Source organism: Corella eumyota, chromosome 6, assembly GCF_963082875.1.
Source record: "Corella eumyota chromosome 6, kaCorEumy4.1, whole genome shotgun sequence".
Classification (NCBI taxonomy): Eukaryota; Metazoa; Chordata; class Ascidiacea; order Phlebobranchia; family Corellidae; genus Corella; species Corella eumyota.
The window spans coordinates 4,819,356-4,847,334 of record NC_137495.1 but is presented as its reverse complement, the minus strand read 5'-3'; the positions used below and the strand labels follow the sequence as shown (position 1 = coordinate 4,847,334).

The 27,979-nt window shown below is 30.2% G+C and overlaps 8 protein-coding genes across 10 annotated transcripts; 2 read left to right on the top strand and 6 right to left on the bottom strand.

Moving 5' to 3' along the window:
- Positions 1-394: 394 nt before the first annotated feature.
- LOC145755262 (uncharacterized) lies at positions 395-3,660 on the bottom strand. 2 transcript variants are annotated; one of them, XM_082571483.1, is made up of 6 exons: positions 3,056-3,659; positions 2,763-2,897; positions 2,456-2,567; positions 2,027-2,173; positions 1,390-1,515; positions 395-1,167 (listed from the first exon to the last, which is right to left on the bottom strand). In XM_082571483.1, the coding sequence occupies exons 1-6, from the start codon at positions 3,155-3,157 to the stop codon at positions 848-850; spliced, it is 942 nt and encodes a 313-aa protein (XP_082427609.1). In that variant the 5' UTR covers positions 3,158-3,659; the 3' UTR covers positions 395-847. The 2 variants fall into 2 exon arrangements, with proteins under 2 accessions (XP_082427609.1, XP_082427610.1); XM_082571484.1 differs by lacking the exon at positions 2,027-2,173 and having other exon boundaries at positions 3,056-3,660.
- Positions 3,661-5,418: 1,758 nt separating this feature from the next.
- Positions 5,419-8,359, top strand: LOC145755121 (trypsin-4-like). The gene is made up of 7 exons (XM_082571331.1): positions 5,419-5,571; positions 5,913-6,057; positions 6,411-6,514; positions 6,786-6,947; positions 7,195-7,318; positions 7,617-7,804; positions 7,896-8,359. Exons 1-7 carry the CDS (start codon positions 5,502-5,504, stop codon positions 7,970-7,972), a joined length of 870 nt encoding a protein of 289 aa, XP_082427457.1. The 5' UTR covers positions 5,419-5,501; the 3' UTR covers positions 7,973-8,359.
- A 119-nt stretch (positions 8,360-8,478) lies between these two features.
- On the bottom strand, positions 8,479-9,663 carry LOC145755697 (serum amyloid P-component-like). Its single transcript, XM_082571947.1, has 4 exons — positions 9,585-9,663; positions 9,028-9,299; positions 8,735-8,922; positions 8,479-8,656 (listed from the first exon to the last, which is right to left on the bottom strand). The coding sequence occupies exons 1-4, from the start codon at positions 9,661-9,663 to the stop codon at positions 8,479-8,481; spliced, it is 717 nt and encodes a 238-aa protein (XP_082428073.1).
- A 955-nt stretch (positions 9,664-10,618) lies between these two features.
- LOC145755396 (serum amyloid P-component-like) lies at positions 10,619-12,221 on the bottom strand. The gene is made up of 4 exons (XM_082571621.1): positions 12,009-12,221; positions 11,433-11,704; positions 11,143-11,330; positions 10,619-11,064 (listed from the first exon to the last, which is right to left on the bottom strand). The coding sequence occupies exons 1-4, from the start codon at positions 12,112-12,114 to the stop codon at positions 10,887-10,889; spliced, it is 744 nt and encodes a 247-aa protein (XP_082427747.1). The 5' UTR covers positions 12,115-12,221; the 3' UTR covers positions 10,619-10,886.
- Positions 12,222-13,129: 908 nt separating this feature from the next.
- On the bottom strand, positions 13,130-15,956 carry LOC145755300 (uncharacterized protein C20orf96-like). The gene is made up of 9 exons (XM_082571527.1): positions 15,769-15,956; positions 15,520-15,643; positions 14,680-14,836; positions 14,301-14,518; positions 14,156-14,217; positions 13,983-14,078; positions 13,640-13,831; positions 13,440-13,561; positions 13,130-13,359 (listed from the first exon to the last, which is right to left on the bottom strand). Exons 1-9 carry the CDS (start codon positions 15,883-15,885, stop codon positions 13,299-13,301), a joined length of 1,149 nt encoding a protein of 382 aa, XP_082427653.1. The 5' UTR covers positions 15,886-15,956; the 3' UTR covers positions 13,130-13,298.
- Positions 15,957-16,187: 231 nt separating this feature from the next.
- On the bottom strand, positions 16,188-18,243 carry LOC145755091 (protein YIPF3-like). The gene is made up of 8 exons (XM_082571294.1): positions 18,107-18,243; positions 17,858-18,022; positions 17,614-17,766; positions 17,444-17,536; positions 17,138-17,269; positions 16,862-16,978; positions 16,663-16,786; positions 16,188-16,555 (listed from the first exon to the last, which is right to left on the bottom strand). Exons 1-8 carry the CDS (start codon positions 18,170-18,172, stop codon positions 16,443-16,445), a joined length of 963 nt encoding a protein of 320 aa, XP_082427420.1. The 5' UTR covers positions 18,173-18,243; the 3' UTR covers positions 16,188-16,442.
- A 359-nt stretch (positions 18,244-18,602) lies between these two features.
- Positions 18,603-22,986, bottom strand: LOC145754853 (hexokinase-4-like). The gene is made up of 12 exons (XM_082570997.1): positions 22,730-22,986; positions 22,446-22,608; positions 21,763-21,911; positions 21,310-21,429; positions 20,860-20,970; positions 20,579-20,681; positions 20,130-20,322; positions 19,827-19,982; positions 19,633-19,720; positions 19,358-19,497; positions 19,108-19,273; positions 18,603-19,031 (listed from the first exon to the last, which is right to left on the bottom strand). Exons 1-11 carry the CDS (start codon positions 22,730-22,732, stop codon positions 19,120-19,122), a joined length of 1,380 nt encoding a protein of 459 aa, XP_082427123.1. The 5' UTR covers positions 22,733-22,986; the 3' UTR covers positions 18,603-19,031; positions 19,108-19,119.
- A 1,434-nt stretch (positions 22,987-24,420) lies between these two features.
- On the top strand, positions 24,421-26,967 carry LOC145755235 (uncharacterized). Of its 2 annotated transcripts, XM_082571462.1 has the most exons (6): positions 24,421-24,509; positions 24,909-25,735; positions 25,828-25,877; positions 25,989-26,159; positions 26,279-26,389; positions 26,637-26,967. In XM_082571462.1, the coding sequence occupies exons 1-5, from the start codon at positions 24,465-24,467 to the stop codon at positions 26,356-26,358; spliced, it is 1,173 nt and encodes a 390-aa protein (XP_082427588.1). In that variant the 5' UTR covers positions 24,421-24,464; the 3' UTR covers positions 26,359-26,389; positions 26,637-26,967. The 2 variants fall into 2 exon arrangements, with proteins under 2 accessions (XP_082427588.1, XP_082427587.1); XM_082571461.1 differs by having other exon boundaries at positions 26,279-26,967.
- The last annotated feature ends 1,012 nt before the right edge of the window (positions 26,968-27,979 follow it).

The following is a 27,979-nucleotide window of genomic DNA, read 5'->3' as shown; positions in this document are numbered from 1 at the left end:
GGAATTTTTTTTCTTATTTAAAATTTTTTTTGAACAAAAGTTAAAAATATCGAGTAACTGGGAAAAATTTCGATAACGAAGTTAGCTGGACCAAGCCAAAATGAATGTTAATGTTTTTTTTAAAATAACTAAAACTTTTATGCCAAGTTAAGTAAACTCTCATTTTTACTAATTCAAAATATTTAGTCAAGTTAAAGCTTTAAAACTATATTTATCGCGTATTTTAGAATCCAAGAGGTAATTTTTAAATTAAAAAAAACATCGCGCTTTGTTTTAAAAGCTATCCACAATGCAATAAAGTACATTTCAATTCACCCCTTTTCTTTATTAATTGATGAGTTAAAACATGTAAATCAAAAAAAATAAAACATATATAAATTTCTTATTGTGGGGTAGTAAATTACACATTTTAAAACATGTTATCTATACTCGTACTTTTTAAAATTTATTAAAAATCTCTAGAATAATTAAAATTGATAAAAATGATATTATTATGCATCTTCAGCATAAAATTATACTCTGGTATTATCAGCTTCTGTACGAATTTTAATGTGAAGTGCATATTGTTATAACATTTCAGGCAACTGTATAAGTACAGATCAATATTTAAAAAAGAATATTTGCGAATAAATTATTGCAGGGGTCATATACAAAAATAAGGATATAGCATCAGCAGTTCGATAGTATCACCAGATTGGGCTAAATTGTACATCATAAATAAATTACAAAAGCAAGTAAATTTACTTAAAAAACATCGTACAAAATTAAAGTCGACGAAATAGGTAAACACAATTAACTTAAAAATAAAACCCCCGTTTATAGCTTAAATTTAAGCTTTTAAACTGACCTATTTAGCCCTATTCCTTATGGGCACAGAAGCCCGCCTTAGCCTTTTTCTGCCAGAATGCCATTGAAATGCGGAAAGCCACATGTTAGCCTGTTGGTTATCAACGAAGCGAAACTTGTAGTCGCGAGCCTTCGTGTTAACGCACACCACGCAATAGTTGGCTGTGTCTAGGTTTACAGTTTCACCTCTGATTTGAATTGCGTCGTGACGTTCAGAGCCTTCCATGTCGCTTGTAAACCAGCTAAGCACCCCGTCCGAGCCTAGCTTTAAAAATCGCTCTTCATAGTTTTTGTTGTTTTTGCATTGCTTGTCGCAATAACCTTTGCAAAGAAAAAAGTTACAAATCTTTTAACAAAACAAATGAATTTGAATATAACTCTCAAAACGTGCGTTGTAGCTGAAGATATTTAACGACAAAGTACAACTAAGAAAATACAGGTAAAAATAGCAGCCATAGTTTTGATGAAATTTTGACAAACTTTTAAGGACTAAACTAAGGCCGCTAATTTTTTTTTAAATGAGGATAAAGCGAAATAATGAACCTTCTAGTATAGGGGCCACAAAGCAATATTGCGTAAGAACGATCAACCATTGATAGGCTTTCACTTCGCTTGTTTCTTTAATGACGAGTATAGAGTTAGCATCTTGAATGCACACCGACTTTTTACCTTTAAAAGATTACAAGATTCAAATCTAATATTTACCCAATGAAATACCGGAAAAGATTTAAATTTTAGATAAAACACGAAATCTAAACACTCGTCGTTTAAGTAATGATTAATCTAATTATTGATTGCGCAGATTATTTCTATTTGTCTATTAAGTCCGTTTACGCCAAACGGTTATTATAAATTAACTTAGTTAGATTGCTGGTGTAGTAGAAAAAAAATCTTAATTACACAACATGAGAGTATAAGTTCGATTCCCGCTGCTTCCATGTCGTAGCGCCTTAATGTTGTGCGCTATAAACGAAACGAACCCCTGCCCAGCCCATGCCCTAACTGCTTAATAATAACCCAAACTACCAGAATCGAATCAAGATAGGGTCGTGGTAAATACTGCAACAACATTTGACGATTTATTTCTTATACTCTGAAATTTATATTAGGCCATTCTACCATTTTAGTAGTCCAAAGTAATTTTGTTAATATTTTTATTTTAAAGTAATAGAATAGTTACCCTCCATTGACACAAATTTGTTTGAAAGAGGAAAAAGCAAACCAGTTGCTCGCATGGCGCGCGTATTTGACCGCCTTAATACTCCATCCTGTATTTCTATATATTGCTTTTGAAACGCAGTTACGCTTTCAAAATTTACAGCCGTTCCTTAAAATATAAAACATTATAATTTCGTATAGATAATATAGTGGTTAATCTCTGTTGTCCTTTATGGTTAGCATAAAAGTTGTTTAATCTTTATAACCCTTTTTTAAATAAAGCGATATGCCTGATACAATTTAAATTACGTTAAATCGTCTCAGTTTTATATTCCATAAGTTTCCATAGACACCTATAAGCGTTATTCAGTTAAAACACATATGACGAGTTGATTTCGATACAGGAATTTTACAAAAACCGATCCAAAACATATTTGTGTAATTGCCTTACCTATTCCGATTTCGGCAAAACCCGATTTAATTCGCATTGGCACTTTAACTTGGGGTGCTGTGTTTTGCATGGGAACGCGTGGGGGTATTTGCGGGGGCGGTTGTATAGGTTGCTGTAAAAAGAATAAAAATATCAACAAACTTCGATAGAATGAAATTAAAGACTCCTAACAACAAACAGCAACTTAAAAGATCGTTGCTATTTTAAATAGGCTTGTACTGGCCTATTCAACTTAATGTATACAAGAGGCTTTAAGGCATTTAACCTTTATATTATATTTGCAAAATTATGAATTAATGTTATTTACGGGTAGGTTTTGCTGAGGGGGCATCGGTAAAGGAACGTGTGTCCAGTTATTGCTTGCAGGTGGGGTGTATTGTGGAGGTTCAGGTAGTATGGAACCTGGTTGTTGCTGTAAAGATGGATTGTAACCAGAAAATCGCTGAGGACAAAACAATTATAACAATATTAAATATTGTACAACAAAACTGTAACACTTTTTATTTATATAAGGCTATTTATCTTATAGTGTTAATAATACCGAAATCCCCAATTTCTAAACATAGAAATTGGTTCCTAGCTATAAAAACAACAACTTACATCAATTATGGGGGGTGCACTTGGGGGGGTTAATAATGGCCTTAATGAATTGTCAGACACATAACCTGATTGTGGAGAGTAAGGTGGAGGACATGCCTCCATTTTTATGATTTCTATTTTTCTATGTTGTTTTAAATCTAAAAGTAAAGATCGCTGCAATAATAAAAAATATATTGTAAAGTACTAAATTTAACGTCATATGACCATGATGGCATGCCAATAATAAATTGGAACCCCCTGTTCTAAATATAAAAAAAAACTCTGTCTGCATGTGGCTATGTCTATTCTTATAACATAAACGTTAGTTCACAGTCCAATGAATTTCTAGGTACATATAACACTAATATTATATTATTAGATTGTTTTGGCTATTTCTAATGTACGTAGAATAGTTTAAAAATTAACATAACAATATCGCTTTTAACTAAACGTATAGTTTGCCAAGCAAACAAAACCTTGTTCGACAAACCTTTGGTAATTTATTAACTGTGTTTAATTAAACATTAACAATATTTTACTTAAGCTGACAGGATATCGGGATTGCTTTTAAGCTGTATACTATCTAATTATCACGAACTTAGCTTCTGTTGTTTTTTAAAACTTACAAAATTATTGTTAATACATGTTACTCTTAAATAGGTTTTGTCGTATACAGCTATAGCTAACTTTCTGTTTAGACGCATTTGAGCGATACATAACGTTACCGAAACTCAATTAACTAATCACTTTCATTTCATGACTTTGATGAATGAAATTTTAAACAATGACATATAAAAATTAAAAACATTGATATATTTTTTTTTTATTTCTGTCTAAAATGTTGAACTTTGGTTTGCTAAACACGGGTCTATAAATTCAATGTTTTTTTAGTATGGCTTTAGGCTAAGTTTTCTATTTTACGACCATGGTATTTGCTATTATTAAACATATAAACTTTCTACGTCACCACGTATAATACCAAGTAACTTAACACTTGTGTGTTGTGCGACAGACCGTATACCAAATTTCCAAAGTTACTTGGAAATGTTTTATTTTTTTAAAATACTCTTTCACGATTTGATGGATCACGATTTTATGGATCACAATAACATGCATTTTACAGCGTTAATGAATATTTAGGCCCAAACATTTTATTGGTGCAAGGCAAAACTGTTATTTTTAAATTTTTCTTTTTCAAGGTGGGCCACTCAAAACGTCATATGACATAGTATTTTTAGTCTCAGCAAAAAAGACCTATGCTGCTGCCTAATCTGCATACAAGTTATTTTAAGTCTAAGCTCACGTCGTTATTCCCATGGTAAAAAAAACAAGGCAAACTATATAACCTTACTTTTCTAGGCAAGTGTTACACAATAGACTTTGATTACACAGAATTGATACTGTAACGAGCCCTAAATGATATAAAATAAATATCACGACCCGTTCTACTTCAACGGGCGTGATAAAGCTTTGAGCTACAACAATTCGCTTGTGTAATGTTTTGAATTTGGCCTTTCTTTTGCACTATTTAACTCTTTACCAGCGGTTATTCATTTAAAATCCCAGGCCAAATTAATTCAAGAGTTGTGTAAAGAATTTAAATAAGAAATGTGTCGATTTGTGCATTGCATATGTTTTTATTAAGGGTTTTGTTTTTTTGCCAAAATAAATAGCAGTGTTTTTGTGATAAAATCGGCAGTTTATTTATTAACCCTTTATTGCCACCTACTGACAAAAATAAATTTAACAGAAATTAGGTAGACCACTAATATAACAAACATGTAAAATAATTTGTATTAAAAGCGAAACTTATTAAGACGATATTCAGTTAAACATTTACAAGCGTTTTCTGAAAAATAGTTAGTTGTATTAAATACGCGCCAAAAATCAGTAGCTATACATTTTTTTTGAATTCATTAAACACCCCTTTTTATAATTGACACTTTAACGTGATTAAAAATATATCGTACCAACGTAATGTAATACGAATTTCTATACAGCACGACCCTTCCTATTTTTTACAAAGAAAATCAAATGTTACTCTACTTATAGGAACATCTAATTATTTATTTTTTTAATATCGTATGATACGAAAAATCAAGAGTTAGTTAACAAAAATAATCATAAATTGAAACATAACATAAATAGTTTAAAAATAATGACAACAATGCAGACAAAATACCTTTTTACTTAGAACGGGGTAAATATTAAACCAACTTCTATTTATAATTGTTCAACAGTTACCTTATTTCGACATAAGGCATAAGGAGAAAAGTCCTGTTATTTTACTGGGTGCGTAGCCAGTCAGGCTTCAGTGAACACTTTTTTTACCCATTGATTGACGTCAGAGTTTTCGCTATATTTACCGTTCTGTGTTTCATGGCTTTGTGTTATATCGTCGATAAAAATTAAGGCCGGGCATTATAATTACCATTACCGTAGGCTACTCTGTAGTGTTAGCAACGAAATGAATTTTTGTCTAATAATAGCCGGATTTTGGTTAAGTGTTTTGACTCAGTTTGGACAATCTCAAAAAGGTATGTGGGATGTTTAGTATTTAGTTAAGTAACCTATTCTTAATTTAGTATTTAACATACTATATTAAACAAAAAATTGTTAAGCGTTACGGGCTTTAAAATATAACAAGGTACTGAGTAGTTAATAACATACCTTACGATTTAAACTTTGTATACTTAATCAGTAGGTCTGTTATACATGTTATATTTGCTTAGTTAATTATAGTAAAATATTGAACTTAAGTGATTGGCAAATAACTCGTTATAAGCAGTATACGTAATATAAATTTGTATTCTATTTTTCTAAAATTATAATCAACAAAAAATGTTTATAAACACTTATTTATCGTTAATTTTTATAGCTTCAAAAATTGTGGGAGGTACGGAAACCCAAATTGATAAATATCCATGGCAAGGATTATTAATAGAAAGGCCAAGCAAAGCGATATGCGGTTGTACACTCATTTATGAGCGATGGGTCCTTACTGCTGCACATTGTACAGATCGGTATGTTTAGTTTTAGTCTGAGTATTCTAAAGTTAAATATTAACGAATATTCGAAATATTGATTTTTGCATATGACTAAACGAAGAGTCAATACACTTTTGATCATTTTTATACTTTAGTTTTACCATTAAATTTGTAAGTAAATTGGCAATGAATTTTTCACATGAAAGTAATACAACGTTCAACAATAGATTCTAAAAACTATCCGAACTAATTGTCGAACTATTTGGGTGACGTCAGCAAACCTTACAGCCCCTTGTCTCATGATAGGGATAAAGAAAATCATGCGTATCGCCTATTTTAACAAAAATAAGTTATAAGTCTTTTAAAAAATAAAAAATTTTCGTTTTCAGACAAAGCCATTCAACTCTGCTCGTCCGTTTTGGGGTCCAAAATAAAACTGTTTTTACTGCTCGAACTCGGGAATATGAATTCATTGAACTGTACCAGCACGAAAGTAAGCCAGTTGTTTAATTTAAGCCTGTTATTACAGGCTTATTGTAAAAGGCAAGTGAACGATGTTGTGTATTTTAGAAACTTAAAGCCAAGTTAATCCAGTTTTAAAAGTTATGTTTTAAAAAACCATGTGTAATAATTGGGGACTAAAAAATAATATAATTGTATAGCGTATAGACATCATTACCACGTCTGGCTTACAAAGCCGTTTAAAGCTCTTGTCTTTAAAAAATGTATCAATTTTAAATCCTAACCCCAGCAATTTCATGCAGATTACACTTCGTCTACGTTTGAAAACGATATTAGTCTTTTGAAAACCTCTGAAGCTGTTACCTACAATAGATACATTGCTCCAATTGCTCTTCCACAATACGACTCTGTTGTGGAAGTTGGATTTCAATGTGTTATAACGGGATATGGATCTACTCAGGAAGGTGGTTATTACAAAATATTTTAAATGAAAATAAGCTAAATATTGCTGTTTTTAAAGAGCCAATATTTTTTTGTTAGCCCTAATATTTGAAAAGATTTTGCCATGTTTTCTGTATAAGGTTGTTGGTATAATAAATATCAAAAGACATTGATAATCTTTTTTTCAAAACATTTTAAGTTAAATTTGCATAAAAAAACTGCTTTTATTTTTAAAAATACTATCTTCACCATTTCCCCTTTTTCTTTTAGAATCCGAACTAACTTCTAACGTCATTTTACAAGCCAATGTGCCAATTGTGAACGATAGTTTATGTGCCGAATGGTACCTGGAAGACAGAATTGAGGTGTTTTCTGAAATCCAAGTTTGTGCTGGGTAAGTTGTCGTTATTGTTTTCAACTGGTTATATAAAGAATCGTCAGTAATACCAAACGCAAAATTTATGTATTAGTTATTTTTTTTTTTTAACTTTTTTAAAGTTCAAAATAGCCGCAAAAAATGTTTTTTGTGCTGTTGAATAATTTCCTTTAAGTGTTGAATAATTTCCTTTAAATGAGAACTTCATTATCATCATGAGCCAATGAGTTAAACCAGAACCTGTATAGATAACTGTAATGTATGGTTACCAAGCAACGCTGCTGATATTTTTTTTTAAATTTTACGTTTTTTATAGTTACGAAGATGGTGGTATAGACAGTTGCCAAGGCGACAGCGGGGGCCCTTTAGTTTGTCCCAACACAGACGGGGGTTACATCCTGCACGGGGTTACTAGTTATGGGGTAGGCTGTGCCCGAACGCGAAGGCCGGGCGTCTACACACGATTGACTTCATTTTTAAAATGGATCGAGGATACAATTGACGGTTGGCTATTTATTATTTAGTAACAACACTTAGTTTTAAAAAGAATGAGTGATTTAAATTCACATGAACAATTTTTGAATATTTTTTGTAGGCTCTGGATCCGTTAGTCTAAACGTTGGACTTGCTACACTGGTTTTTCCAACTCTATTGCTCGTTCTACTTAAGTGAGATCGTAATGATAATACACTGTGCAATGCTTTTAAATACTGTGCAAACCCCAAGTCACATTAGTAATTATTTTATAAAGCTTTACTTACTGTTCTATATATACACAATCCTATGTTAACTTGTATTTTAAATTTTCCTAACCTGTATAAAGTAGTATCGGAAACTAATACAGCATAAATAATAGTTTCTATAATTTTTTGTTTTAAATTTAATGTAATTTGTTAAGTAGACCTATTCTGAATAACGCCGAGGCCAAAATTTAATCCTAGAATACCTTTTGCAGTAATCATGCCTTTTCCTATTATTTTAACTTAATTACACTTCAATAAACTACGTTTTTTTGTACAATACTTACGTTGCAAATGTTAATACAGAAAAAAATATACACATTTTATTGTTCTTTTTTTTTTAAATGTATGTAGCTAGTAATAATGGGTAGGCTATACATTAGTAGATAATAGTTATAGGGTATGATGGGTATACGTTTTTCTTTACTTTAACATGTTTTAAGAAATAACAGGGCAGTCGTCAGACACTCTGTATTCTACGTCGCCATATATTTCGACTCTGTCCAATAGAAACGCGACAGAGTAATCACGTGGGCACACACAGTTGTGCACTATTCCATGAATTTCCTGTTCACCCAAGATTCTTGGCCACATCATTAGACCAGTTATTGTGCCTCTGTTAAAAAAATAAATGTAAGTATTTTGACTAGGTAATGGAACTTATATTTAAAAGGAATAACAAATTGCATTTTACTGATAAGACTGAGTTGGATGAAGTCCACCAGCGTTTCCATCGTCTTGATCTTGGCCTAACAAGATAGTTCCACCTCCTAATGCGATGTCGTTCAACACTGAACTGTGAACCCCGTTATCTGTCAACACCCCATTTTGAAAGTACTGAACTCTGCCTGTAGTTGCATCAATGGTAAAGCAGATATGAACCTGAAAGCGAATAATAAAAAAAAAACAATTTAAATGCTGTTTTAACAACCGAAGACATTATATCAAAACAAAAACAGCTAAAATATCTGAAAAAGCAAATTTTACCGGCAAATGAGCTGAAGAAAACGAGTAGCTTTGAATAAAGTTGTTTCCGTAAAAAAGATTAAAATCTTCATTTTGAAAAATAACTACGTACTCATTGTGTGCACTACTTGAGATACTATAGCTGAAAATCGTGGGATCCCCGGATTGAATGTTTTCCGGATCCACCCAAGCGCAGAGAGTAGTTTTCTTCATTTGAGGAACATACGATCTGTAGCGGACGTAATCAGTAATTTGATTACCACTTGGGAAATGATAAGACACTACTGGACAACCTTAATACAAAAGCATATTAACAATAACATTGCTCTAAATATTACAACTAAATAAAAATGCCTTTGTTTTCTTAATAGATTTAAAATTAGTGTAAATTTTTTTCCTGCTAAATCATGTTTACAAAAAAAAGGTGGAGGAAGACCTTGCTCAATATTTTCAAGGTTAAAGCAATGAAAACCCAGATTTCCAGTTTCTCAGCGCAGCATTGCTTATAAAGTACGTTTTGGGTAGACAAAACTAGTTTTTATTTTATTTTTATATAGCAATAATTCATAAACACATACTTTTGCACTCTGAATGGTCGCTCGACGAAGCCAAATCCACCAAAAACACAACAGCAAATAAACACAGAAACCGACTCATATTTAATTTAGAGATTTAATATTTTAAAACAGTTTTTTTTCAAAAAGAATTTTAAAATGTTACTTTTTATTTAATAATAGACCTGTTTACTACTTTTCAACTAACAAGACTGATTGAAACCGGAGATACATTAGCTATAAATACCAAACTTTTGGACTCAACTTATGTTTCAAAAATAATAGTCGTCTGCTTCGTGACAGCTTAATTATGTTTCGAAATCTAAGATTTCGAAATCTTAGATTTCGAAACATAATGTTATGGTCATTATTATTATTCAGATTAATCTTTTCCAGTGTCTTATGAGCCGTAAATTTTAACTTAAAATAACTTTTGTTCTAGAACATTTACAGTTCTGAAATTTTAGTATGTTGTTTATTATCATATTGTGTTCCAATCCTCCTATTTTGATAATTTAAATATTACTAAATACTAATTGATGGGTGTTTGTTTATTAAAGTTTAGGGATCGTTATTATGTCATTAAATTTTGGTCAGTTATATATCATAATATTAATAACTCAAAAATGAATTAAAAATTTAATTCTTGTTTGTTTTTTATATTTGAATGCTTGTTTGTTTATTAAAAATTAAAGTTTGATAAATGATTTAAATTCACATGAACAATTTTTAAATATTTTTTGTAGGCTCTGAATCGGTCAATCTAATCGTTGGACTTGCTACACTGGTTTTTCCAACTCTATTGCTCGTTCTACTTAAGTGAGATCGTAATGATAATACACTGTGCAATGCTTTTAAATACTGTGCAAACCCCAAGTCACATTAGTAATTATTTTATGAAGCTTTATTATATTGTTCTATATATACACAATCCTATGTTAACTTGTATTTTAAATTTTCCTAACCTGTATAAAGTAGTATCGGAAACTAATACAGCATAAATAATAGTTTCTATAATTTTTTGTTTTAAATTTAATGTAATTTGTTACGTAGACGTATTCTGAATAACGCTGAGGCCGAAATTTAATCCTAGAATACCTTTTGCAGTAATCATGCCTTTTCCTATTATTTTAACTTAATTACACTTCAATAAACTACGTTTTTTTGTACAATACTTACGTTGCAAATGTTAATACAGCAAAAAATATGAACATTTATTGTTTTTTTTTAGAATTAAGTTCCCAGTAATGATAGTTATACATTATGTACATAAGTGATAATAGTTATAGTCTATGGCGGGCTTACATTTTTTCGCTATAAAATGTTTTAAGATATAACAGGGCAGTCGTCAGACGCTGTGTATTGTACGTTGCCATATATTTCGACTCTGTCCAATAGAAACGCGACAGAGTAATCACGTGGGCACACACAGTTGTGCACTATTCCATGAATTTCCTGTTCACCCAAGATTCTTGGCCACATCATTAGACCAGTTATTGTGCCTCTGTTAAAAAAACAAATGTAAGTATTTTGACTAGGTAGTGGAATTTATATTTAAAAAGAATAACAAATTGCATTTTACTGATAAGACTGAAGTCGGTCAAGTAGACCAGCGTTTCCATCGTCTTGCTCTTGGCCTAACAGGATAGTTCCACCTCCTGATGCGATGTCGTTCAACACTGAACTGTGAACTCTGTTATCTGACAACACCCCATTTTGGAAATACTGAATTCTGCCTGTAGTTGCATCAATGGTAAAGCAGATATGAACCTAAAAGCGAATAAATAAAAAAATAATTTAAATGCTGTTTTTAAAACCAAATTCTTATATTAAAATAAAAACAGCTAAAATAACTGAAAAAGCAAATTTTACCGGCAAATGAGCTGAAGAGAACGAATAGCCTTTGATAAGCTTGTGTCCGTAGTAAAGATTTAAAACTTCATCTTGAAAAATAACTACATACTCATTGTTTGCACTATTTGAGATACTATAGCTGAAAATCGTGGGATCCCCGGATTGAATGTTTTCCGGATCCACCCAAGCGCAGAGAGTAGTTTTCTTCAGTTGAGGAACGAACGATCTGTAGCGGACGTAATCAGTAACTTGATTACCACTTGGAAAATGATAAGAAACTACTGGACAACCTGAATACGGAAGCATATTAACATTTTATGTTTTTCACATACATTATCTTTAAAGTAATTACACTAAAACATTCTATCCAAAATTTGTTCCACATACTACAACTAAATAAAAATGTTTAAATAGAGTTAAACATTTTCTTAATACATAACTTGATGTGTTTTTTTTAAAGCAATTTTCAAGGTTAAAGCAATGAAAACCCAGAATCCCGGTTTCTCAGCGCAGCATAGCTTATAAAGTACGGTATGGGTAGCCAAAACTAGTTTTTATTCTATTTTCATGAAACAATATTTCATAAATACATACTTTCAGAATACGGAAGAGAATTTATTTTTACGCACTCTGGTTGGTAGCTTGACGATGCCAAGTCCAGTAGGAACAAAACAACAAATAAACATAGAAATCGACTCATAATTAAATTACAGATTTAATATTTTAAAACAGTTTTCTTCAAAAAAATATTAAAACGTTACTTCTTCATCTGATAATAGACCTGTTAACTACTTTTCAACTTGCAAAACTGATTGAAACCGGACACACTTAAGCTATAAATACCAAACTTTTGCACTCAAACTTGTGTTTCAAAAATAATAGACGTCCGGTTTGTGACAGCATAATTGAAAATATGTTTTCGACGTTTTCGTAATAAGCAGACACAATTTTTCTCAAAGTAATTTACAAGTAGTTTGTAAACAAACGAATTAGAATACCTAGACAAAATCTTTTTTTAAGTTACTAACAAATAAGTCGTAAACAAACGATTTAGAATACCTTGTGATCGATTACGTAAAAAACCTAACATACCATTTGGTTAAATGCCAAATATACATCCTAGCAAAACTGATTGAAACCGGACATACTTAAGCTATAAATACCAAACTTTTGCACTCAAACTTATGTTTCAAAAATAATAGACGTCCGGTTTGTAACAGCATAATTGAAAATATGTTTTCGTAATAAGCAGACACAATTTTCTCAAAGTAACTAACAAATAGTTTGTAAACAAACGAATTAGAATACCTAGACAAAATTTTCTCTAAGTTACTAACAAATAAATCGTAAACAAACGATTTAGAATACCTTGTGATCGATTACGTAAAAACCTAACATACCATTTTGTTAAATGCCGAACACACAATCTAGACTACTTCAGAAAAGATCAACTATGAGAAAGCCAATATTTTTAAAACTACAAACCTGTCTCTTGAGATTCCCACCCTATTGTTTTTGCAAATTGAAGCTGTTATTGCCGAGCAAGTAAATAGCTCTAGCTCACTTACATTAGGTAATAAGATTGTAGTGCAAAAATCAGTGGATAGAATAGGGGTATAGGTTGGTATAATTTTGTCTCCTATACTTACCCATTTTCCAATACCCAAAAGTTTTATCACTTTAAAATTATAAGATCCAATCAAAAAAGGGGGGCATATAAAGAACTTTCTTTTTAAAATAAAATAAAGGTTGTAATAAACATGTTCCATAAATAAGGTTAGCATTAACAGTAAACTTATTAACTTGTATTTTACTAAATTTAAAAAAAGAAACCTATACAGGTTAAAGTTAACACAGTGAAATGTATAAGTAGATATGAGAGAGTTATAAAGGAATTTCTTCGCGTACTGGTATGTCCAGAATTATATCATCATCTGGATGGCATCTAGATATAAGTCAAGACATCAAATTTAACTTTTAAATGTAAAAAGGGAGGAAAACAGGAGAGCAGTAATAAATACTTACTTGGTTCCACCCAAATACATTTCAGGAAAAACATATTTTTTTGCATTAGTTTGTGGCAAGGATTTAAGAGCCCTTACTTCTGTTTTTAAGGCAGATATCTCTTGCTCTAGCAACGCAATTTCCTAAAACGAATAAAATTTATAAATGTAAAAACTTGACAAAATAACAACAATTTTTAGAAGTTACTATTACAATTTTACCTTTTTGTTCTTCTCAATTTCAATTGCCATAAAGGTGTTATTGTCTGTTATTAGTTGCAGGGCTTCAGGTGTTGCAGCCTTGTAAGCCTTCTCTGCTGCGTTATCCATTATAGTGACAGACTTCTTAATGGCATCTGACTCCATGTGAGTTTTCTCCGAATTGATTATTCTTTCCAATTCGTTTTGCTCATACTTACATTTAAGAAATATATTTAAGAGTTTACAGAGTTTAAAAAGAAAAAAAAGATATATAGTAAAAAATATCTGACAAGTGTCCAGGCATTAGAATTCAGAATTTGATTGACCTGTCCTACCTTTTTTAGATTAAAGAAATTTAACATACCTTTTGTGATTGGGCCACTGTTTTAACATGCCCCTTTAACTTTGCTATACACATTGCCTTGACAGGATATTCTTTGTCCTTATACGTTCTTAAAACCTGAAGATATATGAAAATGTTTAAGATGTTGATATTTTAAAAATATATCTAGTTTTCTAAAAATTCATTTTAAAAACCTGCAAATCTTGAAACATGTTTTGTAGTTTGTCTTCCATTTCCATTACTTCATTGTCCAATACTAAACAAAAATAAGTTTAAAATAATATTGTTTAATTAGTGGCGCAGCTATTTTTATTAATCACACCATTTGTCAAAACATACTGTCGGTTGACTCCTCAGTAACATCTTTACTCTGCCTTAAATCCTCTTCTGCAGCTTCCATATCTACGCCATGTTTCTGAAACAAAACTTTAGAAGCAGCGCTGTATTTTTCATATTTCTCCAGTAGTTTAGTAACATATTGAGATGTGCCATCATCCAACTGGTTTATTTCCTCAATTAAAGCAGAGTTAAAAGCTACCAATGAACTCTTTAATTTTCTATAAGCACAATATATTTTTGGATAAAACAAAACCATTTTTTAAGACTTCAAATTAAATATTGTCACTTTAATATATAACACTTTTATGATTCTTACATTTAATGTAACAAAAATATACTAATACTTAATGCAGTACAATTGTGTAATATGGTAACTTACAGGTACTCATTGACTGCATTTTTCTTTGATGAGATTTGCGTTTTTAAAATCAAAATTCGGTTCTCGCTTTCAATCTCAGCAGTTCTGTCAACAGGAGGTTCTTTTTTGTTCCAAGGGTGAAAACATAATGTAGAACACGCTGAAGTCCCACTTGTGCCTATAAATTTACATATTTAAAATATTTAAAAATCCTTTAATTGGTACTGGTTTTATGTAAAACATATATTGCTATAGTTGATAGATAGATCTATCAGCCCTATATACTAAAGTACAAACTATAAAACCCTTTCATAATATACTACTTGTTAAAAAACAATTCTCTATAATCAGTAGGTGTCATTGTATCCTATCTATGCTGATACTAAATTTAACTACATTTAAACTTAATTATAGTAATTGTTATTTATCTTACATGAATTTAAAAAATCAGTTGTTGAACTTAGTGACATAAACGACTGAATGCTCATCTTCTAAAATTCGAACACTTTTCTTTTTAAATCATGACTTTGGTTTTAAACTTACACTTTATAAAAATCTCTTACTTAATTTTAATTTTATTCTTTATTTATCTACTGAAAAAAACCAAATACTGAAGTAAAACCAAGTTTAAAAATTAAACACTCTTTCTTGCAAGGTTGTTAGTATCATCTAATATTTATCTCCTTTTAATCTGTAAAATAAATAAATTTTAACTAAAAAAATTTTCACACACTTGAAGCATAAACCGATAAACCTTTAAACCGATTAACCTTTTTTTAAAATTATTTTTTAGCGCTTAGGCCTAGGTAAAATTAAACAAAGAAAGAACAAATAAAAACCACTTGAAAAAAATTATTTTACTTGTTAATGGCCGGCTTCCAATAGTTGATATACTGGGCTTTTTTCTTCCTTTATAACTTACTTTAGCGCTTGACCTAACCGAGGGTGATTCTGGAACTGCAAGTCTTTGCCATTGTGAATAATCCTGAAAAAAACACAAAACTGACAAAAAGTACAGATGAGCAACAAATATATGTTAGTTATAGTGTTTATCGACCATTTACTAATATACAGAAAGACTTGGGCAATGTTAATTTGACATAGTTTTACCTTAAATTCGACGGATAGTTTTCCTTCCAAAGTTTTCAAAATTTCGGCTTTTATTTCGTCTTCAGATTTTGCAAATCTCGAAACAGCCGCCCGGCCCCAGCCTCCGTTTGCCTCCATGTCTATATTTTCCTAAAATAAGCTTAATCATAAACCATGATAGAAGTAATTATTCTAATTAATTTACGACTTTCGGCCATAGAAATAAGTTGTGTTGTCAAGAACTATACGCTATTTTTATTTTAGTGTTGCCAACATAAATTCAAGTCTTTATTTTTTAATTATCCTCAAAAAAGAAATTCTTTATAAACTGTGGTAAAAACATTATAGTATTTGCACAAGCTTATATAAAAGGTAGATCTATTGTATATTATTATATCGAGGTATTTTTTCTTCACAAGAGATACAAAACCCTTTTTACTTTAAAATAAGATTTGTATTTAACAAAAGTAATTTACAAAAATAAGCGCTGTTAAATATAGGCCTAGCACAAAAATATAAAGTATTACGCATTAAAAGCTTTGTGTAATCTTAAATCAAATACTATCTTTAAGTTTTTTTCTATAACACAACATATATATTTTAAAATACAGGCCAATAAACTTGAAGCTTCAATCACACCCATATAAAAATCTAAAATACGTTTAATAACAGTATAGCAATAAATATGTTTAAACCTAAGAAAGGGTAACTTCCACTGGTTTTACTGTAAGATCAAGTTCCCTTATGTTACGTTGGCTGCCAATCTCCATTATTAAATTAACATTAGGTTCCAAAACTTCTAATATTTCTGTACAAAAACAATAAATTAAAATCTCTTAAATTGTTCTTTTACACTTTAAAGCAATATTTTGGTAGAAAGAATTAAAATACAGCTTGTGAAATGGTATATATTACCTTCAACTACTAAATGATATGCAAAATGAAGGTAAAGTAGGAATAGCATATGCAAAGCAGCTATGCTCACACACAACAGGACCCCATGTGATTTGCCCATTGTTCGGGACAGCAAAACTGTTATCTATAATAAAAAATTTTTAAATAAAACAATCCTTTAGAATTTATAAATAACATATAAAGTTTATTGGAGACTTACAATTCGAGCAGCTGATGCTCCTGCAACAACAGCCCATAAAAAGTAAAACATTCCATGAGAATAATGTGTAAAGTAACCAAGAAATAATATTAAACAGTGGCTCACCATGCCATACCCCTGTTAACAAAAAAGTTGTTCTACTTTAAATTATAATATTGGTTCCTAAAATTTTAAGTTATGTATATATATTATTATTTAGAGTTTTTTGTAATACAGCTGGTATTTAAATTCTTTAAATAATACAATAAAAAAGGAAATATCATTCAGTTAACTTACAAGCAATGATAGACACTGCACAATACTGATATATGTGTTGCACAAGTAAGCAATAAAATACATAAACCCAGCAACTCCAAACCAATAACCAAAGCACATTCCAAAGGCTGTGCCCATTAAGGTGCCTTCTTGCTGTAATATTAATAACTTAGTTTAAAATTTTTGATAAAACACTTACACCTCAATAAAAAATAATAACAATAAATACAAGTCTCTTTTTAACTGTTGAAATTCAACCTGTTTTAAATTAAAGTATTGCTAAGCTATTCAATGATGTTGCATATATATTTAAAATATTTAGCTTACCAATACTGTTCCAGCAGTTTTCATATTCATTAAAAGAATTGCGATAAGTGTAAAAACAGTCATCAAAGGCCCATACAATTCACTTGGTATTTTCTGCAATATAAAAACAAAATTTAAGCACAAGAAAAAAAAAATTAACAACTTTAAAAAAACAAACAAATAATTCAAACCTGTGGAGTTTTAAGTGATTTTACTGGCAGAAAGGAGGTGGCAATTCTGATCATTAAAGTTTTTGGTTCGATGTCAAAATATGGTCGTAAAATGTCAATGTTTGCATAAATATCAATCATCTTTCTAGCTTGCTGTTGGCCACTTTCCCACATCTAAAAAAGTATTTTAACTGGTTACAAGGGCTTTGAAAACAAAATTATGTTGTTTAGACTTTCAATTTAAAATAAATAAAGAATTTAAAACCTGGTCTGCCACCACTTTGCCTAAATTGCCACCTAAACCCTTCATCAAGTCAGGTTCGTCTTTATGTTTGTTTTGATTCTCACCAACTTCCTCGAAACTGGATGTGTTTGAGGAATCATCGACTGTGCTCATGTCAATAATAGCAGAAGGAACTGTATTTGGGTTCTATCAAATAAAAAAATACAAAATGAACAAAAAACAGACAGCAATGACTGACGGAAAAAGGTATTGATAAACTTAAATTTCTACCTGGGGCTTTTGAGTTGTTTGTTCATCTCCGCTGTTAAATCCACCCCAGTCATCAAGATTTGCCATTTTCTTATTTTAAATTTTTTTTTGATTATATAAAAATAAACGATTTTTTATTGTTCATCAAACCTGTCACTAAGAACAAAATAGCCTGTTATTTATTTATCGTAGTGTTAGAAACTTAAAAATGCGTTAAATCAATACAAAAACTACTAAATAATTGTACTTTTGCGTTAAAAATACCTTTTTAACTTTAAACTGTAAGATTTACTACGTCTTGCCTTATTGTCACTTTTTTAAACGTTGCTTCTAAAATTTATTACTCTCTTTCGCCCACGCGCGGTTCGATAATTTTTAATTTAAAACGGAAAAAAATGTTCTCAAAGTAGTCCAACCCGAAGTATATTTATAAATACTTTGTATATACTTTTGACAAACCATATATATACTTTGAATTTTTATAGATATACTTTAGACGAACCTAAGTACAAATCTGTGGGACTAAATGGTGTGGTTTATTAATATTTACATTGGTTGGTAAGTAATTCACATAGTTTATATATAATGGTAAAACATAACATTCTGTTATTGATATTGTTAGCAAAGGCATTGTAATATCTCATTAATAACAAGTAGGAACTGTTAAAAAATACGTATGGAACAAATTGAACCAGGCTGGCATGTATGTAAAAAAAGGTTTTAAAAAATACAAACACATTTAAAAACAGAAAAACTTGTACAACTTAAACCTATCAGTAAATGTGAAGTGCAATATTATATAAAAGCTAACTTTAAAAGTGATTCTTGTTTGAAGTAGAAATACAAATGCAAATAGGTTAGTAGTAAAAAACGGTATGAGTAAAATTGCATATAACATGATATAATACAAAAAAATAAGATAAAAATCTTTACAGTACACCCCTCCCTGCAATAAAAATATTTTAAATTAAAATGTAATAAAAAAAAACATTAAATTATACACAAACAATAATTTTTGTTACCTTTTTATACTCTTAATCTGACTTTTGAGTAACCAGGTTCTGTACTCTAGCTTCTACAGCAGCAACCAAAGCAGCCCCTCTCCCACTTCCATCAGTTGACAACTCGTATCTTATGTCTATATTTGGAGCCAACTGCTTAGTTTTCTTAACTAATAAATCCTTGAATCTTAAGAAAAATTTAATTATTACATCACTTTTTACAAATTTCAGATCGAGATAAAATTTTCTGTTTGATATTAAGGTAAGTTACAATGGATGTTTTCTGTATACTGATCCATCTACTCCGACTATGAGAGGTTTATTTCTTCTGTTTGATTGAATTCTTTTTGCGATTGCCACAATTCCAACGGCACACAAGTTTGCAGCACGAGTTGATACAGCAAGACAAATCTAAAATTTATTCTATTTATTTAAACACAAAGTTTTTATTGTTTTTATGTATTTTCTAATAAAGAGTTAATAATCGATAAAGAAAACTCTATATATGAATATAAACTTTAAAAGACAAAAATATGAGAATCTTACATTTATCAGGTTTTCACAATCAGCATCATCAGCTTCTACTCCAAATCCTGTCAGATAATTTTTGATATCTTCGTTGGTAAAATCAGGCCTAAAAAGTAAGTTTACATCAATTTAAAAAAACAGCTAAATTAGAAAAGATTTTTAAAGCTATGTACATTAACTATAAAAACTTTAAATCTATGTTAGCTACCTACCGTAAAACTTGAGATACAAATGCGGTAGACAAGCCAGCATTAAATAAGAGACTGTCCTTGGCAATTCCATGGAACAATTGTTTGTTTTCGACAAGTTTTAAAATCACTATTCTCACTAGTTCACCCATATACATTCCACTTATCATTTTCTCATAACTAAAAAAAATTTAAATAAAAGAAAAAAATTGAGAAAAAATTTTTTTTTAACTGAACTATAAAAAAATATTTTAAAATTCTGAATTTAAACTAACAAAAGATTACTTTAAAAGAATAAAAATCCTGCAAGAAAATAACATTACTTACATGTGTTGGCCTTTGTTTGGTGAATGAACATCGACGTCGACATCAAACGATGTTTTAATGTCATCTAAAGCCCCACTATTGTCACCAAATGCACCCCACTCTGTGTTAATACACATCTCCCTTCCTTCCTCTGGGTTTTCAAGGGTTAAGATTTTGTTTTGGGCCTCCATGTAGCATAGGTTAGTTCCAGTACCTTAGGTTAAAAATTAGGTTTAAAGAATAAATGTTCTATTGTTCAGAACTGGATTTTAATAAAAAAATTATACTATAAAATGAAAAAAAATAGACATATTACAATAAAATTATTTTAACTCAATTAATTCTCCAAACCCAAACCAATTTAAACTACAAAATTATTTTTTGACTTTTCTTGAATTGCAAAATTTCATTTGTCTTTTTCAGAAGTATGACAATAGAAATAGAGTCAAATTACTGAAGTGTTTACTTACCTACAATTAAACCCATGCAAGTAGCAGGAAAATCGTAACCACACGAGACCATCGTTCCAACTGTGTCATTCACAACTGTTGACATTATTTTAATATCAAAATTCTAAAAAAAGGCAATAAAACAGATATATTATTAGAAATTTAACAGTAAATATTAAAATTTAGAATAAAACAATGTTAGAATTTCGTAAAGTATGATAATAATATCATCTTTGCAATATAACATGATACTTTTGCAAATAATATGTAAAAAAATATGTTTTTATTTTTAAATGGCATACCAGGCATCTGATTTTAAACTTCTTATTAATTGCATCGTTGAGTAATTTTCCTATATCTTCCCCTACCACTCCACTTGCAGTATAACCTTTGGTCCAACTCACAAGAACAGTCTAAACAATAAAAATATAAAAAAAATTTGTCGTCTAATAACTACCAGTTTTTTTTTTAATAATTTTACAAAGATTAGCTTGAATTTCATATTATATTGCCCATATGCCAAAACTAGCAAACCAAATATAAGGAAAATTGTATGTCTATAATAATACAAGATAAAAATTGACAATTACAATGTTACTGTGAATAAAACCGCAACACTTTTTATGATAAATTGAACACATGAATAAGCTACAAAGATAAATTATTGTGAGCAAATATTAGTTGCGACCATATGAAGACAATTAAAATCTCAACTAGTATATATAATTTAATTTTAAGGTATAAAACACCACCTTATCAATTCCAAGATGCCTTGTTGGAAAAGAAAAAGTAAAACCGATGGGAAGAAGCTGACACATCATGTCTCTTTTCACTAAAAACTCCCACAAACATTCAACCAAGTGATCAAACAACTAATAAAAAATTAAATTAATTTAAAAACTTTTTTAAACACTTAAAAAAAATTTGAAAAGCAAATCCCGTATTTTTAGTGGTATAAAATAATTGCTTAAAAACATTTTGGTTTGCAGTAAGTGAAGTTCTTGTACAAAAAATAATTTTATGATCAATACCTTTTCAGGATATGATAATAATGATCAAATGTCTAAACATGCCATCATAGCTTAACTAAAATGATGTCAATTTACATTATTATGTGTAAAATGAATCACATAGCCAATAAAATACCACACATGGCACGTATTATTGATACTGATATGAACAGAGGTTATATTCTAATAACTTACTTGTGTGCCCGTTCCGGTCATTAGTTCCATAGAAATAGGATAAAGTTGATTGTCCATGATCACCTTTTTCTCTGGGTGGGATTGAATTTTAACCAACAGGATTCGAAAGTTGGTTCCACCAAGGTCGAGAGCCAAAAAATCACCAACCTCTAGTTATTAAATAATAAATTTTTATTGGCAAAGAACTTATCTGGTTTAAAAACATAAATTTACGCTTGGTTTTACTACGTAAGGTTCTGGGTTCGATGACAACTGTTTTTTTTTTCGTATATCTTTATCCTCGATGTGGGAAAGTCGAATGCGCGACTTAAACATAGAGTAACATCAGTTACTCCGACCCAGTCTCGAGTTGCCTGTGGCAGTTTGGAATATTATACATTATAATTGCCCGGTAATTATGCTGCTGATTAAGTGCTGGCTCAGCAGGAGTTCACACCGTTTATAGCGCCTTACTCAAAGACGCTACAGCAGGAGATCTGTGGGGATTGAACCCATGACCTCATGGTGGTGTAGCAAGTGTTCTTACCACTACACCACGCTGCCGGTTCAGAGCCAGAGAGCACTTGACAATAAAGCTGCAATGGTATAAATTTCTTTTTGACCCGAAACCAATTAGCATGATTATTATTGAGCCCATTCAAGATCAATTCTTTAAAAAAATGATTCAAGCCACAAAAATTTACCTTCTCCATTAGGTGTGTTGGTAACATAACATGGAAACATTTTAATTTCTGCATCTTGATTGGTTTTATCATTTAAACCCTTCTCCAACTGAGTTTCCATTGACCCTATAAGATCATGAAGTTGACTGTCGCTTATGGTAAACTGCTTCACAATTTCGTCACACTGTAAAAAAAAAATTTTTAGTAAATAACTATAACTGTCTTATTGTCAGGTCAGACTGTAAATTTATGTTGTATTAAATATATAAAAAGTTCTTAACTAGCTAATAAAATATTTTACTTACCATTTTTATTTTTTATTTTAACTACCTATTACAAATATACCCTTACTATAGTGCCTTACGTCTGTACGTGAGTTCAAATAGCACTTTTTACAATTTCAATTTTCTGCACAAAATAACAGTTAATTTTTAAGTCTGCAAAACGTCTTTTACAGCCAATCGGTCTGTCAGTCAATCAATAAGATAGCAAAACGTATACGCTATTTAATATACGTCAACTGTTAGTTCATAAAGATAGTAAAACGCAAGTCACATAGCAAACAAACTCGAAAAATTTTCTCACATAAGAATGTAAACAAACAACACCCATGATAAGTAAATGCAATACCCAATCAAGTGACAGTTACGCACGAATAAGTTTTAAATTGGATGCTATGTACAGAGTAAAACCGGATGGTGCAATGTTTTTATTGCCCACCAAGATAATTTCATTTTCAACCCAATTGTCATACTTTATATTTACCCAAAAAAGTTTAATATAATTAACTACGTAACGGTTTAAATAAGAACGACGGACAAATATGGCAAAGGACATCCTCACAAAAAAAAATTAACTGGCAATATATTAGATTTAAATATTTAAGTGAATAATTTTTAACACCAATACTATAAATTTCTCGCAAGTTTAGTTATAAGAGTTTATTTAAAAAAATCCTTCTTCATAATATGGCCGCATTAAAATAATTTTGCGCACCACAGTCGGAAATTTTTATACTTTTTTTGTATTTGATTTTTTCCATCTTGTTTATTAGATTAAATGTAATAAAAATGGCGCATCATAAAAATTTACAATTGTTAGTTGTCGAACTGCAATTTTAACGCATATTGTAAGTCCTTAATAACTCTTGTCGTAATATCTTCCCAACCACAACCTTGGTTTTTATTTATCAGTGATGTCACCCTAATTGATTAAGCAAATTCTCATACAGAAAGTAATAAAAATACGATTCAGTCGCATAATAACTTTACATAAAGAAATCGTATGCAAATACCCGTTTACCTGCAGCAATTATTTTGTCGCGGCGTCAACATAAGACAACCTGGTATTCGATGCTTCTTTATCAGATCATGGTATCTTACTATTAACTTACAATCCTATTAAACAATATTAAACAAATGTAAAGGATTATAATTTTAAATTACTTAATTTTTTTAATAGATGCTGGAGAGTTGAAAGAGCTCCTTTCGTGGTTGGATGTCTCTTTCAACTTCTGTGGTAAAAAAACTGTATATAAGATAAGATGATGTTAAGTTATAGGGAATCGGGTTTGAGAAATGGGGCATTGCCTCTTACCCCAATTACTCTTACCCGTCTTATAAAATCAATTTTTTGTTTGTTTAAATTAATCGTTTTAGTTTAAGTATTTGTTTAAATTAATCGTTTTAGTTTAAGTATTTGTTTAAATTAATCGTTGTAGTTTAGACAAGTGAAATTTTTTAAATATATACCGAAATTATAACAAATTATATTTAAATTTTATGTAAAGTACCTTATTGAATTCTTTCGTGTATCCCCGTTCTTACCTGTGTCACGTCACACAATTTATACTATTCACCTCTATCGTACAGCTTAGTTTATATAAGTATTCTGCGTTTGCGTATTAAATAAAACGTACAAAAGTGTTTAAATTTATAGATGCTGTAGGTTAAAAAATCTAATTATATTAAAATTACCTTTTTCTACCTTTCTATTTAGCTTTGCAGGTGTTTAGGTAGGTAGGAACGGCAGGTTTCGGCTATGATGAATTTTGATCAGATGAACTATTTTGTTGATTTTTTATCTGTAAGTACTTTTGTTGTTAATATTTTGTGTGGCTTTTTCTGTTTTTTTTTGTATAAACAGAGGTATTTAAATGTGAGATTATATAACAATGGGCAGCCTCATACAGTGGTTAAAACAATTGGAATCACTACATGACTGCATGATGTCTCGGGTTTAATCCCCATGACTTTATGCAAAAACGTCCTCAATTACGCAATATTACCAGTATAAGCTTCTTTAAAAATAATAATTCAGGAGAATACCTACCTAGGAACTTTATTCAATAATATTTTAAACTGAAAAATCAACTTGAGACTGGGTTTGGGTGTCAGTTTTCGCACCTCAAAAAAGGGTAAATATAATATACATAATGAAAATTTAAAAAAGATTTTATTATAAAATTATCTTTTGTTTGTTTAGAGCCAGGGAGGTTTATTGGCTCAAATAGACCAACTAATATCATCTAGAATTACAGTCATGAAAACTGATGAAGAGAATTGTTTTTTATTGAGTTTGGGTCAGCTTCATAAAAAATTAATCGAACTTAATAAAAATGCACTTAATGATGTGTTTACCAGCTCTGTGCTACTTCCACATCGACCGCCACCTAACAATCTATCCAGTGAATCCTTGGAAAATGTTGCCTTTTTTAAACAACCTTCGCAGAGCATTTCATTTTTGAACGATGTGGTTAAGGAAGACAAAGAAGCAAATGTTCTTATTAGGGAAGGATCTGGCAGTGCATTTCGGGAAATACAATACAACTCTACAAGACAACAAAATACATTAAATAAGTTTTCCTCTGTTTCTTCAACTATATCACCAACACCAGATGATGAAAACTTTAATTTTGCCTTGCCAACCTTTGATCCATATTCAATTCAACAAAATGGGTACACATCACCTCCTCGATCTCAAACCCCAAGTACTCACCAATCATCACACCTTCGATATCAACCCCCCATTAATTACCCATCATCACCTCCTCGATCTCAAACCCCAAGTACTCACCCAACATCACCCCCTCAATCTCAAACTTCGACTAATTACCCACCAGCTCCCCCCCAATCTGAAACCCCAAGCAATAACCCACCAGCAGCATTTTTCCACTCAAAAAGCACTCCGAATCCTACCCCGTCCCATTCAAACCATGGAAATTTTCACAAATCGAATTCGGACTTCGGCATGCACCCCACTTCATCAAACTCACCCTATGCTCACAATAATCATAGCCATAACAACATCAGGTAAATAAGAAATTACTTGAGAAAGATGTAAAATGAATTCATGTAAATATGTAAACTAAAACCCCATATAAAATAAAGGCTACTTTTTATAGACATGATCAAAGCACAATGAACAACAGAAATCAAGTTAACTTCACGCAAGGTAATTTAAATGAAATAAAAAAGTCAAAAATAAATTAAGAACAATTAAACTTTTACCAAGTATTTTAAAATGATAATCAGCAATATTACCTTATGGTTTAAAATTTTCCAGAGCGTCGTCAATGTTATCTCAAATTTATTCAAAACAATGTTAGTGGATGTTGGTTTATATTTGACCGACTTTGCCTATGTTTAAGTGATGTTGATATTGAGCATATTCAAAAAAAATATCCCAATAATGCTTTAGCTCAAAAAATGGAAAAACTGGAAAAATGGGGAAATAGTATGTGATAATATTTATTATTTTTTGTTAAAATTAGATTCTAAATTAAACATGTCCTTAACTTTATTGGGTAAAGATTACTTATTTGTATTTTAACCGGTATCTTGAATTTTCAATAGATTGCAACTTTAAAACAATAACTAAGGTTGAAAAAGGATTAGAATCTGTATTAACCGAGTTTCGAAAACAAATGAGATAAACTATTAGCCAACAGAGATATACTTTAAAACGTAAGATTGTATATAACTTAAACTTAGGTTGCAATTTTTTGTGTTCACTATCAAATATAAATTTCATTAAGGGTGTGCCTATTAATAGTTTATTGTAGTTTCTTAAACTTATGCCTTACTTGGTTGCTAACATAAAATTCAATCCGATCCATTTTAAACCTTCGTTTAAACATAATCAATTTTGTAAATGTTTTTTATCACCTTCGTGCAATTACTAATTGTTAACTTACTTGTTTGTTTTTGTTAGAGTATTTGGCAGGTTCCAAAACTTTAAACCAAAATGTAAATGTGTTTACCTTGCCTTTTTCTTCATGGCCAAAACAAATATTTATATTACGTGGTTTTTAATTGAAAAGTGTATCTTATGTGTTTGTGCTTTTTTATCATGTGTTTATACTTGCAGCATAAAAACAGCCAAATTTTAAATCAAAAAATTTAATTTTAAATCATGAATTTGCTAAATAACTTGTGTGCTTTTTTGATAAAATAGAATTACTAAGTTTGTGCTTTATTAAAACAAATCGTGCCCAATATTTCTATATTATAAAACATGTTTTTTTTTGTTTTTTTAAGTATGTAGCAATGTTACAATTTTTTAATGTAAATTTTATAAATTTTTTATGGATTTTTTAAAACTGTTCTCAAAAGTAAACACTGTGTGTTTTTATTTGCTCTTAATTTAAGTTTTTAAGTTAAATCAAATGGTAAATAAATTATAATTCAAGTGTGTGTACTTTGTATAGTTATAGTACTATTTTTCCTACCTAACTAAATACCTTTATAATAAATTGTACCGCTACATGGCGCCGTAGAACTGCTATGGATAACTTATATACCGCTAACTGTAGTAAACAAAAACGCTTTTTATTGGGAGTATTATTCCTTTAGTTTAATGTGTTTTTATTTTTATACCCAAGTTGTAAACACATACCCTATCTTACGGCACTTTATATTGCACCCGTGTGAAGTATTTAAAAAATAATAACTTGATGTAGCAATAAGTTACACATTTAAATTTATAAAAATATTAAATATCTTACACAAAACACAGTAAAATATCACAAGTGTTTAAATCGCTTAGGCCGATTACTTTATTTAGATTCAAAAAGCTGTGAAATAAAAATGCGAGAAAGTTGTTTTAATACGAACGCGAAATTTCATAAAAGTTTTGTTCAGACTTTCGTTGGAGTGGTCAGATTTCTGAATTTGTTATTATAAGATATTTTATAACAATTTGAAACGTTATATGTTTTCGAAAAAAAATTTAAAAGAACAATTGTGTGTTTTGCCTATACGTTCAAATGCGTCAAGTAAATATATCGCAATAGAAAAACGCGTTTTAATTTTGGCAAAACTCAAGTCGAAATGTACAGGTTCGCATGACTGAATTCAAAAACAAAATTAAAACTACATCTTTACCAATGTTATATAGAGTATATTGAATTTTAGAAATTTTAAAGAAAAATAATGTTCGAGCTACGTATATTTGTGTTTTAAAGACTTGGAATGTAGATAGTTAAAAGTTTAAAAAGATAGTAAAAAATTATCGTCTATTTTCTTTTTTTAAGAAATGTATCTAGTGTGAAAAAT